This window comes from Oncorhynchus keta, chromosome 24, assembly GCF_023373465.1.
Source record: "Oncorhynchus keta strain PuntledgeMale-10-30-2019 chromosome 24, Oket_V2, whole genome shotgun sequence".
In the NCBI taxonomy this organism is placed as follows: Eukaryota; Metazoa; Chordata; class Actinopteri; order Salmoniformes; family Salmonidae; genus Oncorhynchus; species Oncorhynchus keta.
In genome coordinates, this window is record NC_068444.1 from 15,280,779 (window position 1) to 15,299,692 (window position 18,914).

Here is an 18,914-nt window from a genome sequence, read left to right on the forward strand (position 1 = left end):
GCACCTGTGGTTTAAGTAAACCTGTCAGTGCGAGCACACAAGAGGTTTGAGGATTCCATGCACTGGTAAGTGAAGTAGCTATTATCAAGATTATGCTAAACAGCAGGGTGATAAATGATAATCAAATATGTGATGACAGCTATCACAAAACATAGACACCACTCATTAAGCATGGTCTGTTTAATGTCTGAAAAGCATTCTAGTTGGACTAATTCAGGCATATTCTAAATCGAAACAGTGTGGTGATTTGCGGAATTGAGTCAGTTGTGTAAATAGTTGAGTGGGATCGTTTAAGAGAAGAATATGTCCTGCTGTATTTATTACTATTTGTTATAATCTTTCTGACATTTGCCTGACAATGTAGGGTAATTTCACACCTCATTTTCTAATCACACACACTCACAAATCAAGCACAGTTCTGAATTATGAATCTCCTCCAGACAAGACGTTGATGTAGTTGAACAAGGTACACATCCATTTTGTGCAGTGCACTTTTGTCAGGTGTGAGCTTAAGGCAGACTGCAACCCTAGGGTCATTAGAAGATGCAACAAGGTCGTCTAAGACTGCGACCCTGGCTTGAGAAGCAGATACAGTCAGGGAAATACCCAGGTGTCACCTGGCTTGAGAAGCAGATACAGTCAGGAAATACCCAGGTGTCACCTGGCTTGAGAAGCAGATACAGTCAGGGAAATACCCAGGTGTCACCTGGCTTGAGAAGCAGATACAGTCAGGGAAATACCCAGGTGTCACCTGGCTTGATGAGTGAGATGCTCCCACCAGAACATGTTTAAATCCATACACACAGATCAGTGGAGGCTGCTGAGGAAGAACGGCTCATAATAATTGCTGGAACGACGCAAATGGAATTGCATTGAACATATTGAACACAATTGCATTGAAATGATATTTGATACCATTCCACCTATTCCGCTCCAGCCATTACCACGAGCCCTTCCTCCCCAATTAAGGTGCCACCAACAGCCTGTGTCACAGATATCAGATCTCAAGTGAAACATCATTTTGATCATAGCTATTAGAAGTTAAGTCCACTCTAATGGGGGTATCACATCATTCTTTTGAGAATATAATGCCTTTGTCACAGTTCAGATGGGAAAAGGTGAATGGTAAAACATTTTGACCACTCTGCTTTGTACTTTAGACAACTCAAGTTTTCCAGATTCCTTGGAAGCATGCGGCTTGACATGGTTGGAATATAGACAAGGACGCCACTTTGTTCCGAAACTGGGCAATGCACACAGGTAAGAAGCAAGTCCAGACACCAATGTACAAAGCTCTCTGATTGCACAATGCAAAGCTATCTTCCATCAAGGCATGAAGGTATTATGTACAGTTGAAGTCGAAAGTTTACATACACTTAGGTTGGAGTCATTCAAATTTGTTTTTCAACCACTCCACAAATGTCTTGTTAACAAACTATGGTTTTGGCAAGTCAGTTAGGAGATCTACTTTGCATGACACAATACATTTTTTTTTCCAACAATTATTTACAGACAGATTATTTCACCTATAATTCACTGTGTCACAATTCCAGTGGGTCAGAAGTTTACATACACTAAGTTGACTGTGCCTTTTAAACAGCTTGGAAAATTCCAGAAAATTATGTCATGGCTTTAGAAGCTTCTGATAGGCTAATTGAAATCATTTGAGTCAATTGGAGGTGTACCTGTGGATGTATTGCAAGGCCTACCTTCAAACTCAGTGCCTCTTTGTTTGACATCATGGGAAAATCAAAATAAATCAGCCAAGACCTCAGAAAAAAAATGTAGGCCTCCACAAGTCTAGTTCATCCTTGGGAGCAAATTCCAAACGCCTGAAGGTAGCACGTTCATCTGTACAAACAATAGTACGCAAGTATAAACACCATGGGACCACGCAGCCGTCATACCACTCAGGAACGAGACGCGCTTTGTCCCCTAGAGATGAACGTACTTTGGATCCGAAAAGTGAAAATCAATCCCAGAACAACAGCAAAGGACCTTGTGAAGATGCTGGAGGAAACGGGTACAAAAGTATCTATATCCACAGTAAAACGAGTCCTATATCGACATCAACTTAAAACTTGCTACCCTCTCCACTACTGTTCCATCGATGTGGATAGGGGGGTGTTCCCTCTGCTGTTTCCTGAAGTCCACAATCATCTCCTTAGTTTTGTTGACGTTGAGTGTGAGGTTATTTTCCTGACACCACACTCTGAGGGCCCTCACCTCCTCCCTGTAGGCCGTCTCGTCGTTGTTGGTAATCAAGCCTACCACTGTTGTGTCGTCCGCAAACTTGATGATTGAGTTGGAGGCGTGCGTGGCCACGCAGTCGTGGGTGAACAGGGAGTACAGGAGAGGGCTCAGAACGCACCCTTGTGGGGCCCCCGTGTTGAGGATCAGCGGGAGGAGATGTTGTTGCCTACCCTCACCACCTGGGGGCGGCCCGTCAGGAAGTCCAGTACCCAGTTGCACAGGGCGGGGTCGAGACCCAGGGTCTCGAGCTTGATGACGAGCTTGGAGGGTACTATGGTGTTGAATGCCGAGCTGTAGACGATGAACAGCATTCTCACATAGGTATTCCTCTTGTCCAGGTGGGTTAGGGCAGTGTGGTTGAGATTGCATCGTCTGTGGACCTATTTGGGCGGTAAGCAAATTGGAGTAGGTCTAGGGTGTCAGGTAGGGTGGAGGTGATCTGGTCCTTGACTAGTCTCTCAAAGCACTTCATGATGACGGAAGTGAGTGCTACGGGGCGGTAGTCGTTTAGCTCAGTTACCTTAGCTTTCTTGGGAACAGGAACAATGGTGGCCCTCTTGAAGCATGTGGGAACAGCAGACTGGTATAGGGATTGATTGAATATGTCCGTAAACACACCGGCCAGCTGGTCTGCGCATGCTCTGAGGGCGCGGCTGGGGATACACTAAAGCTACCCTTAAGAAAAAGAGTTTACTGAAGTTACTTAGAAAAGTAGTTTACTACATCCAAAATCCTTTGTGAAAGATGATCATATGTAAACTGAAATGTCATAGATTATAATTTGCAAGAGCAAATTACTTCAGGGTCATACGTTAACAGAATGTTTAATTTAGCCAATTCAAGACAAAATAATATGTTTTAAGTGAGAATTAGGGAGTCCTGACGCTGAAAAAGAAAGGAAATTCTTGCTTCCTTCACCCATATTTTCTTTACGCAGAAAAAAGTAGTGTGTAGTTCCAGTAGTTAGCTACACCGCTACATGGCGAGAATATAACTAAATACTGAAAATACTACAGGTTAGAATTCAGTTCAACTACCACCCAGCTACTGCAAAATGTAGTTCAATTACTAGTTGAACTACATGTAGTTCACTACTACCCAACACTGTTCACATCTATGGATGGTCAAATTTACATTTACATTTAAGTCATTTAGCAGACGCTCTTATCCAGAGCGACTTACAAATTGGTGCATTCACCTTATGACATCCAGTGGAACAGTCACTTTATGCAAATCAATTGTTGTGGATATGGATAGTTTTATCAATTGTTACTATATTTTCCTGTACAGACAAGGGCAACAAATTGACCAATTTGAGCGTGCGTTTTCAAAGTCAGTACTTGGAACCTTTGGGATAAATCAAATCAAATGTAATTTGTCACATGCGCAGAATACAACAAGTAACACACCTTACCGCATACTTACAATCCCTTAACCAACAATGCAGTTAAAAAATATTTACTAAATAAACTCAATTAAAACACTACTTCCTCATCCTTGCTTGTATGTAAAATGATACAGTTCACAAGTTTGCTTTAATGAACTAATTGTATCCCTTCGTTTCAAGGCAGATACAAACCTGGGATAGACAAGCCTGATCCTAAGACCTGGAAAGCCAACTTCCGATGTGCCCTGAACACTCTACCCGATGTGAAAGAGCTTCAGGGCAAGAGCATCAAGAAGGGCAGTAATGCCTCCAGGGTTTACATGATGCTGCCTGTTGTTAAGCGTATCGAACGAAGAAAAGGTGAGTAGCTTTAGAATGCATGCTTTAAGTTGTTTACAATGTTGGGGAAGTTACTCTGCAAACATAGTTTACTAAGCTACCAATAACTTCACACTGGAAGAAGTTAAACTACACTAAAGCTACCCTTAAAAAGGTTTACTGGAGTTACTTTGAAAAAGTAGTTCACTACATCCAAACTACTTCGTGAAAAACTACATATGTAAATCGGATGTCAGACTACAAATTGCAAGAACATATCAGTTTGGGGTCATAGGTTAACAGCATGTTTAATTCCACTTATTTAACCCAAAAACAATGTTTCAAGTGAGAATTAGGCAGGTCTGATGAAATTCTTCATTTGCAGTTCCGGTAGTTAGCTGCACGGCTACATGGCAAAATTGATTTATTGAACAGGTCAGGGTTCCATAGCCGCAGGCAGAACAGTTGAAACTGGAGCAGCAGCACGGCCAGGTGGACAACAAGGAGTCATCATGCCAGGTAGTCCTGAGGCATGGTCTTAGGGCTCAGGTCCTCCGAGAGAGAGAAAGAGAGAATTAGAGAGAGCGTACTTAAATTCACACAAGACACCGGATAAGACAGGAGAAATACTCCAGATGTAACAGACTGACCCTAGCCGCATGATACAAACTACTGCAGTATAAATACTGGAGGCTGAGACAGGAGGGGTCAGGAGACACTGTGGCCCCATCCAATGATACCCCCGGACAGGGCCAAACAAATTCAAAGGACAGATGCAGAGCCTCAGTCTGACGCCATTAAAAGTTAATTTACCACCTTCACAAGTGCAGTCTCAGTGCTATGATGGGGTCGAAAACCAGACTGAAGCATTTCGTATCCATTGTTTGTCTTCAAGAAGGCTGTGAGTTGCTGCACAACAGCTTTTTCTAACATTTTTGAGAGGAATGGAAGAATCAATATAGGCCAATTTAGTTTTTTATTTTCCAGGTCAAGGTTTGGCTTTTTCAAGAGGCTTTATATTACTGCCACTTTTAGTGAGTTTGGTACACATTTGGTGGATAGAGAGCCGTTTATTATGTTCAACATAGGAGGGCCAAGCACAGGAAGCAGCTCTTTCAGTAGTTTAGTTGGAATAGGATCCAGTATGCAGCTTGAAGGTTGAGGCCATGATTATTTTCATCATTGTGTCGAGAGATATAGTACTAAAACACTTGAGTGCCTCCCTTGTTCCTAAGTCCTGGCAGAATTGTGCAGACTCAGGACAACTGAGCTTTGGAGGAATACGCAGATTTAAAGAGGAGTCCGTAATTTGCTTTCTAATAATCATGATCTTTTCCTCGAAATTCATGAATTTATTACTGCTGAAGTGAAAGTCATCCTCTCTTGGGGAATGCTGCTTTTTAGTTTTAGCTTTGCAACAGTATCAAACATTTTTAGGATTGTTCTTATTTTCTTCAATTAAGTTGGAAAAATAGGATGATCGAGCAGCAGTAAGGGCTCTTCGATACCGCATGGTACTGTCTTTCCAAGCTAGTTGGAAGACTTCCAGTTTGGTGTGGCGCCATTTCCTTTCCAATTTTCTGCAAGCTTGCTTCAGAGCTCGGGTATTTTCTGTATACCAGGGAGCTAGTTTCTTATGACAAATGCTTTTAGTTTTTAGGGGTGCAACTGCATCTAGGGTATTGCGCAAAGTTAAATTAAGTTCATCAGTTAGGTGGTTAACTGATTTTTGTCCTCTGACATCCTTGGGTAGGCAGAGGGAGTCTGGAAGGCCATCAAGGAATCTTTGTGTTGTCTGAGAATTTATATTATGACTTTTGATGCTCCTTGGTTGGTGTCTGAGCAGATTATTTGTTTGCGATTGCAAACGTAATAAAATGGTGGTCCGATAGTCCAGGATTATGAGGAAAAACATTAAGGTCTACAACATTTATTCCATGGGACAAAACTAGGTCCATAGTATGACTGTGACAGTGAGTAGGTCCGGAAACATGTTGGACAAAACCCACTGAGTTGATGATGGCTCCGAAAGCCTTTTGGAGTGGGTCTGTGGACTTTTCCATGTGAATATTAAAGCCACCAAAGATTTGAATATTATCTGCTATGACTTAAAGGTCCGATAGGAATTCAGGGAACTCAGTGAGGAACGCTGTATATGGCCCAGGGGGCCTGTAAACAGCAGCTATAAAAAGTGATTGAGTAGGCTGCATAGATTTCATGACTAGAAGCTCAAAAGACGAAAATGTTTTTTTTTGTAAATTGAAATTTGCTACCGTAAATGTTAGCAACACCTCCAACTTTGCGGGATGCACGGGGGATATGGTCACTAGTGTAACCAGAAGGTGAGGTCTAATTTAACACAGTAAATTCATCAGGTTTAAGCCATGTTTCAGTCAGGCCAATCACATCAAGATTATGATCAGTGATTAGTTCATTGACTATAACTGCCTTTGAAGTGAGGGATCTGGTGAGATTGCTAAGGCTAACAGCGCCATGTTTAGTTTTGCCCAACCTAGGTCGAGGCACAGACACGGTCTCAATGGGAATAGCTGAGCTGACTACACTGACTGTGCTAGTGGCAGACTCCACTATGCTGGCAGGCTGGCTAACAGCCTGCTGCCTGGCCTGCACCCCATTTCATTGTGGAGCTAGGAGAGTTAGAGCCCTGTCTATGTTCGTATATAAGATGAGAGCATCCCTCCCACTAGGATGGAGTCCATCACTCCTCAACAGGCCAGGCTTGGTCCTGTTTGTGGGTGAGACCCAGAATGAGGGCCAATTATCTACAAATTCTATCTTTTGGGAGGGGCAGAAAACAGTTTTCAACCAGCAATTGAGTTGTGAGACTCTGCTGAAGAGCTCATCACTCCCCCTAACTGGGAAGGGGCCAGAGACAATTACTCGATGCTGACACCTCTTTTCTAGCTGATTTACACGCTGAAGCTATGTTGCGCTTGGTGACCTCTGACTGTTTCATCCAAACATAGTTGGTGCCAACGATCACCAAAGCAAGTAATTTACTACTGAAAACACTACCTAGATTAGACTTTAGTTCAACTTCCACCAAGCTACTGCAAAATGTAGTTCAACTACTAGTTAAACTACATCACAGGAGGTTTGTGGCAACTTAATTTGTTTGGATGGGCTCGTGGTAATGGCTGGAGCGGAATATGTGGAATGGTATCACATACACCAAACACATGATTTCCATGCATTAAATGCCATTTGCGCCATTCCAGATATTATGAGTCATTCTCCCCACAGCTGCTTCCACCGAACCACACGTACGTAGTTCACTGCTCCACAACACGGGTTGTTTATCATATTAAGTTGATTTAAATTATCAAGAGTATACATCTGTGATGGAATATAGTTCACTGATAATAAGTCATGTGTTGTTTCCTGTCCCTTTCTTTGTTGCTGTCTAGGACCACAAGTCAGTTGATATAAAACATAGTCCGATCTCCCTCTCAGAAAATGAAGCACGTTCTTGTGCTCCACTGGATGGGTTTGCAGGTAGGGACAACTCACTTTAGAGTATTGGCAGAAAGTCACTGTCCTGCATTCTCTTGATTAGTGCATTGGGGTTCTCTTGATATCAACTAGTGTTTAAGCATCAGCACATCCCCATTTCCATAGAGGTTTTCCTGAAGTATAGAGGTGGACAGACCAGTCACAACCCTGCTATGTTTCACATCGACCAACTACCCTCCCAACAACAACGAGGAAAGATCACCAGAACAGCCCTACTCTCACCAGTCTTCCTTCACACCTGAAGCACATAGTAAGAGCTGCATATGCAGGTTGGCATTTATTGACATGATTCATGTACTGCACGGTGGGAACTAGCTGGCACAGCCAGTTATATGATCTGATTTCAAACCTAACCCTAATCTTAAATTAAGACCTAAAAGCTATTTTTTGTCTATGAATTTTTACAATACAGTCAATTTTGACTTTGCAGTTGGCCCATCTAGCAGAAATCGCTCAGTTCTGCCTACAGGGCAAGACTTATGACAATAAACGCCAACTTGGAATGTACAGTGCCTTCAGAAAATATTCAATCCCTAGACTTTTTCCACATTTTGTTGTTACAGCCTGAATTTGAAATGGATTATATTGAGATGTTATGTCACTGGCCTGCACACAACACCCCATAATGTTTTACACATTTTTACAAATTAATAAAAAACAAAAAGCTGTCTTGAATCAATATATTCAACCCCTGTTATGGCAGGCATAAATGTGTAAAAATGTACACAGACTCTGTGTGCAATAAGTGTTTAACTTTTTTTTTTTTTTTAAATGACTCATCTCTGTACCCCACACATACAATGAACTGTAAGGACGCCCAATCAAGCAGTGCATTTCAAAGACCAGGGAGGTATTCCAATGCATCGCAATGATAGGCACCTATTGGTAGATGGATAAAAAAGAAAAGCAGAGATTTAACATCCCTTTGGAGCATGGTGCATATTGCACTTTGGATACAGGTGTCCTTCCTAACCCAGTTGTTAGAGGAAGGAAACCGCTCAAGGATTTCAACAGCAGGGCAATGGTGACTTTAAAAAGGTTAGAGAAATTAACTATGCCCTGAATACAAAGTGTGGTTTGGGGGGATATCCAACACATCACTGAGTACCGCTCTTCATATTTTCAAGCGTGGTGGCTGCATCATGTTATGGGTATGCTTGTCATCGGGAAGGACAAGGGAGTTTTTTTTTAGGATAAAAAGAAACAGAATAGAGCAAAGTAGAGGCAAAATCCTAGAGGAAACCCTGGTTCGTCTGCTTCCAACAGACACTGGGAGACAAATGAAACTTTCAGCAGGTCAACCTAGAACACAAGGCCAAATATACACTGAAGTTGCTTACCAAAACAACATTGAATGTTCCAGAGTGGCCTAGTTACAGTTTTGACTTAAAATCATCTTGAAAATGGCTGTCTAACAATGATCAACAATAAACACGACAGAGCTTGAATAATTTAAGAAAAGAATGTGCAAATATTGTACAATCCAGGTATGCAAAGCTGTTACACTTACCCAGAAAGAATCACAGCTGTAATCACTGCCAAAGGGGATTCTAACATGTATTAACTCATGGGTGTGAATACTTATCTAATTTAACATATTTTTGTATTCCAGTTTCAATACATTTACAAAAACGTTGTCATTATGGGGTATTATGTGTATTCAGGCTTCAACACAATGTGGAATAAGTCAAGGGGTATGAGGTACTTCATAAAGCTAAAGTGTCAATATTCATACAAAAGTAGTCTTTTTTCTATAAATGATAAAATTTTGCCTGGTCTTTGTAAAACTCTGATGCTAATGAGCAAGCAGACGCTGTATTCAAGGTAAACTAGCAGGCTCTATGATTTCAGAGGGGATTTGTGTAAGCTCGTAACTATGTATAATATGAACATTATAACGTTCCATGCAACTACAATTTCAAACCAGTGAGATGTGCTCCTGCAGATAGTTGATCACCTAAAACACTTGGAGCACGTCTAATGACAGAAGCTGGAGGGCAACAGACACCAGTTGGGTGGACAGTTACTGTAAGTAAGGCAATTGACTTTTCTCTTCATTCCCCAAGCGGACAACTTTCAAGTCATTTCCTCACAGATATGGTGCACATTTTGGGTGATAAATCCTTTTAAATATGTTTATCCTCCACTCTACAGGTGAGAATATGGATTACTTGGGGTATCCCATGGAGACTGACTGCTACACTTAACAGTGCACAGCAAATACCATTTCTATAAGACGAGTGGGAGCAACATGCATCGAACGGAAATTCAAGATAAAATCCCCGAAAAAGGAGGATCTTACCACATTCCAAGCCATGCTGGCACAAGCTCTCTAAAATTCTGTATTCTGATGACTGCCAGACAGCGTCCAAGGGTCTAAGCACACATACAGTACATTAAAAACTATTAAGTGCTACACCATCACATTACAGTGAAAGTCTACTTGTTCAGATTAGAAATGACTGAGTTCCTTTAAATGTTTGCTTTTTATTGAACTTAAAATTGACACAATTGAGTTTTAGCATAGCATCTCAGGAAATACCCTTCAAGATTGAGATGGTTTGGGATGAGTTGGACCAGAGAAGGAAAAACATCAGTGCTCAGCATATGTGTGAACTCCCAAGAATGTTGAAAAAGCATTCCTCGTGAAGCTGGTTGAGAATGCCAAGTGTGCAAAGCTGTCAAAGGAAAGGGTGGCTACTTTAAAGAATCTCAAAGATGAAATATATTCTGATTTGTTTTAACACTTTTTGGTTACTACATGATTCCATGTGTGTTATTTCATAGTTTTGATGTCTTCAATATTATTCTACAATGTAGAAAATAGTAAAAATAAAGAGAACCCCTGGAATGAGTAGGTGTTTCCAAACGTTTGACTGGTACTGTCCAAGGAAGAATTTTGGGGGGGCGGGGGGGAATAAAAAACAGTATGTGAAAAAAGACCTAGAATTTGATTTCCTCAGACAACCTTTAATGAATGGGCTTATTCCAAGTACAGATAGTTGAATGCATAATTGCAAATCAATCAGGTCATACATATATTTTGCGGAATTTCCTTTTGCGCTGGTAACAGTCAGTCCACCAAACACCAGTAAAAACCAGGAAACAGACAGACAGCTATGTCAACAGTCCAGCGACTGGGAAGTCAGTGGTTAATAATCAAACGCACTGCTGAAGCTGCGTTTATGACTGCCTCCACCTCTCCAGTTGCCGCCGCCGCCTCCTCCGCCGTTTCTGAAGCCACGGCCACCTCCCTGTCCTCCGAAGGATCGCCCATATCCACGGTCACCACCCATGCGCGGTTTCTCCTCCAGCTCAGGAAGCTCTGTGGCGATTGACAGCTGCCAACGTCTACCATCCTGCCAGGCATCCTGAGGAGAAGACAATTGGAGTGATCACCGCAAGAACAATCGGGACTCTGTTACTAACCACATGATCTACAGTGGCCTTAATTAACGAAGCCTTTGTTTTTAACAAGAAAAAGCGATGATGGATTGCATGTGTTGTGAAATTTGAGGCAGTAGCATCACTCTGGCAGAGCTTGACAGTAAGGCTGGGGAAATACTCAATGCCCACAATGAAAATGCAGTTTGAGAAATGGTCTTGGATAATTGCTCTTCTCAGCTTTGAATAACATTAAACCAAGCATTTTACATGTGTCCAATTCGTCAAAGTTGAGTGGAAAAGTATCTGCTCTCGACTTACCTGGTACTCCTTTACCTTGTCAGCCGGGACATCAAAACAGACTCCCTGCAGAGCAAAAAAAATACAGCTCACTGATCACATTTTTGCTTAACATCGGGCAAGTAAATTACAGAGCCTCAATAGTATTGCTATTATAGTACAAAGAGTGAAGGAGGGTGGTTTTATTTCAAAGGTGAAAACAAAGATATCACCCTTCCCCTTCTGACCGGAGGCACAATGAATGACAAATGTACCATTTTGCCCTTGAGGAAGGTCATCCCCCGGATCATGTTGTCAATCTCCTCTCCCAGTTGCTCCTTCAGACCACGCCAGGCGCAGCCAATGTTTTGCAGCTCTTGGGAGCAGTTCATTGTCATTGTGGTGTAGCCCTGGATGGATTAAATAACAAACATTAAATACAAGTCTGAACCTTTCGTGGTGCATTTTAAACCATTATGGGCATTTACACATGTTGACATGTCCTTCATTATTCAATTGCTGCATGTAGACTGAGCTAGCAGGGTCTAAACACTCACCGTGTCAGAGTTGAGGAGGGACCTCTGCTCCAAGGCAGTGGCTCCTGATATGTGTGCCAGGGCGGCAGACAGGGCCTCCACGGCCCCACGCTCCTCAATCAGCTTGGTAGCAGACACGCGGAAATACTCAATGGCTTGGGGAGGCACAGAGTCTAAAAACCTCACTGCGTCTTTACTGGACGATTTGATGATGTCATTGGCCGTGGGCACTCCAACTCGCTTAAATGTAATGCCCGCTTTCTGCTCTACATATCGAAGCTGGTCTTCCTCTTTGCGTTGGTAGAAACAGATGCAGACGCCAGTCCTGCCAGCCCGACCAGTTCGACCTGACCGGTGAATGTAGGACTCCACATCCTGGTAAAGGGACAACGAAGCGTTCACGTTAATGCCGTGTTGTTGTTGCTAGATCAATAACAGTGACACATCGAAAAGAACATCTAACATGGTGTTATCACAGTATTCATCTACCTTTGGGGGTGAGCACTGCACGACCAGGTCTACCTCTGGGATGTCCAACCCGCGGGCAGCAACGTTGGTGGCCACTAGGACCTCGAAGGTGCCACTTCTGAAGCCTTTCAGTGTGATCTCCCTCTGCTTCTGAGGAATGTCCCCATGAAGTGACTGGGAACTCTGCAACATTGAACACAAATCAGACCCGAGAATGAATAAGCCAATGAACCCATTAGAAATACAGTCAACTACCTCACTTGACTTTCAATGTCATTTACTGTCTGTCATGTCAAACCTTCCAGGCTGATCCTTGTATCAATGTCCTACCTCACTAATTCAGTATGCACTGTGTAGCAAAATTAAAACTAACAATCAACAAAGCTTCGGCAGGTTTCTGGTACCTGTTTTATGGAGGCATTCATTGACAGCTCGTTGGCATCCTTCTTGGTCTCACAGAAGACGATGGTGCGGCCGTGACTCCCGCTGTAAACCTGCACCACATCCCCAATGACTGCAGCCCTCTGGGACCAGTGACACGCTATGGCAAGGTGCTGGGTGGGGAGGAAGAGACGGAGAGGACTTTTAACAAAAAGCGTTGATCAGTGTGAAAACAACTATGTTTAGTAGGCCCGAGTGAACCACACAGGTCAAAATAAGAAACATTTAGAAATGACAGCTAAGAATCAGTATTGCATGGTCTTTTACCAGTTTGACATGAACAGAAAATGTATGCACACATGAGTAAGTCGCTTTCGATAAAAGCACCTGATAAATGGCGTGTATAATTATTATAAATGGGACGGGCTAAATATGGGAAAAGCTGCTAAATAGCTATGCTATATGTTAACTGGTTTGTGTGTCAGCAGCTGAAATGCCTAAAATAACGTTGTTGTTTTTGATCACTAGAGTGCTTCCAGGTAAGACACACACTTGATCCTTATTTGCTGGATTACAGCCAAGTAGAAACTACAATAGTATGAGTCTGGGGATACAAAAATATGAGTTAAAGGCTAAAGTAGCTAGAGTCAGAAGAAACTGGTTCAGCAAGTATGATGTTTAAGAAACTTGTGCATTTCTTAAGAACGATGAAACTATTATGACATTTTCATCACCTGAAAAAACATTAATACCAACCAGATGGGCTTCATGTTCCTCTACAGAAGTATTAATAAATTACAAATTTGGTTTCTAAAATGTACAATGTAAAATATGAAAAATGTCATCTGAATTAATATTTTTTTTTTTAATCTAAAGTGACGGAGAGGACTTGTCAATCAAAATGAACCATCACTTGCTGAAAGGATGACAAAATAGTTTTCCTTCTTACCTCTACTGTGGTGGCAGCTTTCTGGGTCTTTTTGCCAATGAGGTCCACATGCTCATAGGTTGGCCTCATGTACCTCTTTGCCACATCATACACCCACGATGGGCATGTGGCAGAGAAGAGCAGGGTCTGGGGGTTGGTCTCAGAGCCTGCCCACAAAGAAACCTTGGATCAGTTCTGTGCATTAAATTCCGTACTAAATGTTATGACACATTATTTTGGCCTCCCATCCAACCCAAGGCAAATCTACAGTATATGGCCTAAATAAATCAATCCCATATGAAAATGTCTCATTACCTTTTTGGTAAGACGCAGACAGTATCTCCTCCACTTGTTCTGCAAAGCCCATATCAAGCATTTGGTCCACTTCATCCAATACAACGTGCTTCAATTGAGACAGGTCCAGTTTGTTATTCTGTAGATGGTCCTTGATACGACCTGGAGTTCCCACTAGGATATCGATGCCACTGCGGATCGCATCAACTGAGAGAAAACAGATCAAAATTATTTTCAACAAATATGATCAACTTAACCGTATATGGAATTTACAGCATCACTTTTCACAAATAAATAACAGCCACTTTGCAATGAAGCCAAATTGTGCACAACTCGAGGATGTTCAATTGAAAAAGTAAGAAATGGGAATGAAACTCACGTTGGGGGTTGTAGGAGCTCCCACCATAGAAACAAGTAACAGACAGTTTCTTTGTCATGTCCTTGAAATCCTTGGATACTTGAATAGCCAATTCTCTGGTTGGAGCAAGGCATAAAATCTATAGAAGTGGACATGGTTAATGACGGGAAGAAAATAAATTAGGTATTTCGGTCAAAAGATGATACATGCTCTCTAAGACTATATTATGTAGCTAATCCACAATATCTTAGCACTAACGGCACATGCTGAATATCTGATGGCAGTATCTGCAGCAGACCTACCTTTGGGGCTCTGCCCCTCTTCTTGTCATCTGGGTCATTTTGGAGTTTCTCAATCAGCGGAATGGCAAAAGCTAAAGTTTTCCCAGTGCCTGTTCTTGCCTGGCCAATCACATCCTTTCCCTCGTACACAGAATTGAAGGTTTGTGTTTGGATGTCAAAGAGGTAAGATATGCCTCTTGCTAGAGGGAAAAGAGATGATTAAAATGTAGGCCGCCCAAATATCAAATAACAGACTGCACGTTTAAAAATGTGTAACTCAACTGAAAAAGCATTTTAGTTGAATGAAAATAGACAAATAAGAAAAAAAATACCTTGAAGTAGTTTAATGGTGTTGGGGGAGATTCTGAAGTTAGAGAAGGCTCCCTCTTTCTGTTCTGGTGTCTCCTAAATGCATGAAAACAGAGAAATCAACAGACTGACAATGTTCTTAAAGTCCTTTAAATTACTTTTCCAAAAACCACTTCACTGATGAATCAGAAAATCACCGGAAAGACTCACGGTTTCTTTTCCACTGTCGGAGTCCTCGCTTGATTGTGCTGGAGTTGTCGCCGCGGTATGCCCATTACTTTGTGCAATCTGCGTGGGAGTCTCAGGCAACACTCCGTTGACGATGACCTTTTCATCTGTCTTTTTTTCCTTTTTCTTCTTCTTCTTCTTCTTCTTCTGTTGGTAATGGCAGAATGGGACATGGTAAAAAGCCGTGTTGATTACCGATTAACATATATTCTGTTGACCTAGCTAGTTTCAAAAGGTCTGATTATGAAATTATTCTATTAATTCACATCTGAAGACTAGCTCAAATAAACAATGTGTATTTGAAAAACAGATGTCAAAACAAATCAATACCCATCCGTTGTAATGCAGTACTGAGTGTAGCCATGTCAAAACAACATATAATATAGGTAACCTCGGTTGCTTTGTCATTGTCTGCAGACTCCTCATTGGAAAGAGATGTGTTGTCCTTCAAAGGTGATTCTTCTGCGTTGCTGTGAACATCAACTTCTGCGCCCCCGTTAGTTTTGTCCTCTTTCTCCTTATTCTTCTTCTTCTTCTTCTTGGGAGCAGGAGGTTCACAGTCAGGTTCCTCTTCAACAACCGTTTTCTGTTTCTTGATTTTCTTTCCCTCCTTGGTCTTCTTCTCCTTTATTTTCTACCAACCAAACACAGTGCACCAGACATTAACACAGGGCACCAGACATTAAGTTGAAGGGGACAGAATAGTTGCAAGTTATATCAATGTATAGCTATGTTTCTTCTATAAGAGTTATCTAGTGAACTAGAAAGGCAGATGGATACATTTGGCTCCCGAGTGGCACAGCGGTCTATGGCACTGCAGCTCAGTGCTGGAGGCGTCACTACAGGCCCTGGTTCGATTCCAGGCTGTATCACAACCGGCCATGATTGGGAGTCATATAGGGCGGCGCATAATTGGCCCAGCGGTGTCCGGGTTTGGCCGTCATTATAAACGATGACGTTGTTCTTAACTGACTTGCCTAGTTAAATAAAGGTTTTTAAAAAGTATATTGTATAGGATAAATGGTTGCTGATCAGCAATGGAAACATGTCGAGCAACATCATCCAGCAAGTGCTGTACGTGGCACAAATTGATAGGCTGTGACTGTACCCGAGTACATGCTGGGCTCGCAGAGAGTCAGGGTTCCTGCTTGTGCGAACGTAGCTCAGTAGGCTACAGAGGCTGCAGTAAATACAGTGCAGCTCTGACCAGCTCTGAAAACATCACTAATCCGGTATTTCAGGTGCCGAAGTCAATCATTGCTCACTATGGAAGCAGCTGCTTTATAGGTCGCCGTTGTAAATGAGAATTTGTTCTCAACTAGCCTACCTGGTTAAATAAATAAATAAAATATATATAAAAAATAAGTGGGATGCATTGTTGAGCGCTACATCCCGAGGGGTTTGTGTTGATTGTACGGAGATTGTGACATTCGGTTATATGGCGTCCCTTGAGAAAGCAAGAACAAGATATATGTCAGGAGAAGTGCATTATTATCATAAGGAGACGTATAATTGGAATACAGGGGAGGAATGAAGGGAAAAAGAGAGGCAGGGGAGGTCTAAAAGAGAGAGGGAGGGAGGAAGAGGGTGCGCTTGAGTCAGTTAAACATTTTAGAAAAAGGGGAGATGGTTTGTTAAAGAAGAATGGTAGAAAGTAAAAGCTGAAGGAGCTGAAGACAGGAGGAGAACGAAGTGAATGAGGGGGAAGTATCGGAGGTGGTATGTGTGGTGGAGTTCTCAGAGCCTGAAGCTTGCACCGAGGGTCAGGATAAAGATTAGTCTAACAGTGGGAGTGAAGTTTTTTGACTGATCCATTTGTGTTTTCAGGGTGGGTGAAGACAGATTTTCCAGTGTGTGTGATGCTCGTCGTTTGGTGAGAAGCAGACAGAGCAGCAAGAGTGGTGAAACAGAAGTGTCATTGTCTGTTCTTTTGAGTTTTGATGCTGAGTCTTTGCCTGACAAAGTGATCTTAGGATGTTAGGGTGTGTTAAGTAGAGATGTCACAATTTCCAGTTGTTGGCACGAGGTAGGACTAAATAGATTTAAATAATGGAGTAGGGTGGTGTTATTTTAATTACATTTGTTATTTTGAGAGTGTAGTGTTTGATGGTAGGGTATTTGTATATTTTTCAAGCGTTAGGTGGCGGTAATGCAACATATTGGATGCCAACCGGCGTTAAACCTCATCGAAGAAGAGTACACGGTGGAAAGTTTATCCTTCTGTTTTGCGGATCAGCTGACCACGTGTCATGGGCACGAGGCTGCGCGCTGGTAGCAATGGACATGCGGTGATGGCTAGCTAATTTCTACAAAGACTGGCATTTGTTTAAACCTCTACTTGTATTTCCCCGTAAAGCGTACCTCTAGCATAATGGCAATACAATTTGAACAATATGACATCTGTGACGACATTATATAACGTTAGCTACAACGCGGATGTAGAATGTAACTAGATAGCATGCCGTATAGCGGGGCTAGCCAGCGGGTATAGTACAGTTTCGGTTATTTAGCGAGCGTTAACAACCAGCTATTTGTGTTCCATTTTACTTACTTTTGGTGTCGTACTGCCCGCACTAATGTCCATTTCACCTTCCATCTCGATGTCTTCGGTTTCAAAAATAATCTTTGACGGCATCTTCCCCGGTTGTTTTCCCTTAGAGTGGACACAGGCTAACCCCACCGGCACGCGTACAGAAAGGAACGACACGACTGTGTGGTGTTGCGCTAGAGCTTTTACAAGCATAGAAATTGAGTAGGTAGAACGGCCCTCTCATTGGAAGCCAGTACAGAGCAACTTAGACGCCGTGATGTGGAACTTTAGGTTGGTTCTTTAGCTTACAAATATGTGTCCTATTCTTAGTTGTTTTATGCGCGTTTGTACTCCATTCATAACAATGTTCATCTAATCTGTGCTGACATATGATAGTTTTATGAAAATTATGTACACAATATACCTATATTTATTCTACTTGTTCTAATTCTAGGGATATGACGGAAAGCCAGAGGAGTCAATACAGATTGGCATTGCGATGGTTAGTGTTGGGATTTTTTTTTACGCAATTACTATTGTCAGAGCACAGAGATTTGCCAGTTCACTCACTGTTGGACGATTCGATCTGGCAATCGTGCAACTGCCGGCCCGTCTCTCTAGCCTACCTGGGCCCACACCAGAGAAACACACTGATATTATGGACACGATTCCAATCAGTTGGTCATGATAGCCGATCTAAAGAATAATACAAATTTATATTTTCTTCATGATATAAAGCACTCAATGACTGCAAACGTGAAATATGATAACATATGTTGCAAATGGCTAATCAAATCAGATCTGGGTTCAACACTGAAGTATTTAAATGAATTTCAAACAGCCTACTTTTTGAAGTAAGACCAGCCTTTTTTCCCAAATACAAGTATTTTCAAATTAACATGCATTTGTACCCAGGTCTGTTTGGCCCTATGGGTATTTGAAATGTATTTGGAAACAAGTAGGCTGTTTGAAAATAGTTTCAAACAGTAGCTATTTTTATAGGAGATTATTTTAAAATACTTCAAATAGAAGTAGTTGGATTCAGCCACATTATTTGAAAATACTCAAATACATATAAAATAAGTATTTGTATTACAAACACTAAAATATGCATATATTTGAACCCAGGTCTGCATCAAATGGGCCATGATTTCTAACTATAGTCCAATATGTTACACATACTTACTGGGTAATTAGACATAATAATAATAATAAAACACCATAAAAATATACATTAAAATATGTTTTCCCCTATAATATTAGGCTAACAGTGTGGTTGTCTATGTAAAAGGGAAATAAAATATATTACAATAGGCGATTAAAATAGTCCATAACTTTCCATTATATTATAATACATTGTACTACATATATAGGCCAGGTCATGAAAAAAATTAAGAATAGCTCTTGGCAGTTGTGTAATATTGCCTTGACCAGTGTCTGCTGCTT

The 18,914-nt window shown here is 41.6% G+C and overlaps 2 protein-coding genes across 3 annotated transcripts; one reads left to right on the forward strand and one right to left on the reverse strand.

The window, feature by feature from the left end:
• The first annotated feature begins 543 nt into the window (after window positions 1–543).
• LOC118402746 (interferon regulatory factor 2-like) lies at window positions 544–9,146 on the forward strand. The gene is given in 5 exon segments (XM_052477866.1): window positions 544–654; window positions 1,161–1,260; window positions 3,821–4,000; window positions 7,387–7,474; window positions 7,598–9,146. Coding segments are annotated over 4 exon segments (408 nt in total). The 3' UTR covers window positions 7,404–7,474; window positions 7,598–9,146.
• An 817-nt stretch (window positions 9,147–9,963) lies between these two features.
• On the reverse strand, window positions 9,964–17,898 carry LOC118402747 (nucleolar RNA helicase 2-like). Of its 2 annotated transcripts, none has more exons than XM_035800953.2 (14): window positions 17,490–17,898; window positions 15,330–15,572; window positions 14,921–15,079; window positions 14,734–14,806; window positions 14,423–14,601; window positions 14,142–14,259; window positions 13,784–13,969; window positions 13,490–13,635; window positions 12,564–12,713; window positions 12,181–12,342; window positions 11,713–12,066; window positions 11,431–11,565; window positions 11,198–11,242; window positions 9,964–10,863 (listed from the first exon to the last, which is right to left on the reverse strand). In XM_035800953.2, the coding sequence occupies exons 1-14, from the start codon at window positions 17,679–17,681 to the stop codon at window positions 10,645–10,647; spliced, it is 2,361 nt and encodes a 786-aa protein (XP_035656846.1). In that variant the 5' UTR covers window positions 17,682–17,898; the 3' UTR covers window positions 9,964–10,644. The 2 variants fall into 2 exon arrangements, with proteins under 2 accessions (XP_035656846.1, XP_035656845.1); XM_035800952.2 differs by having other exon boundaries at window positions 14,921–15,082.
• Between the last annotated feature and the right edge of the window lie 1,016 nt (window positions 17,899–18,914).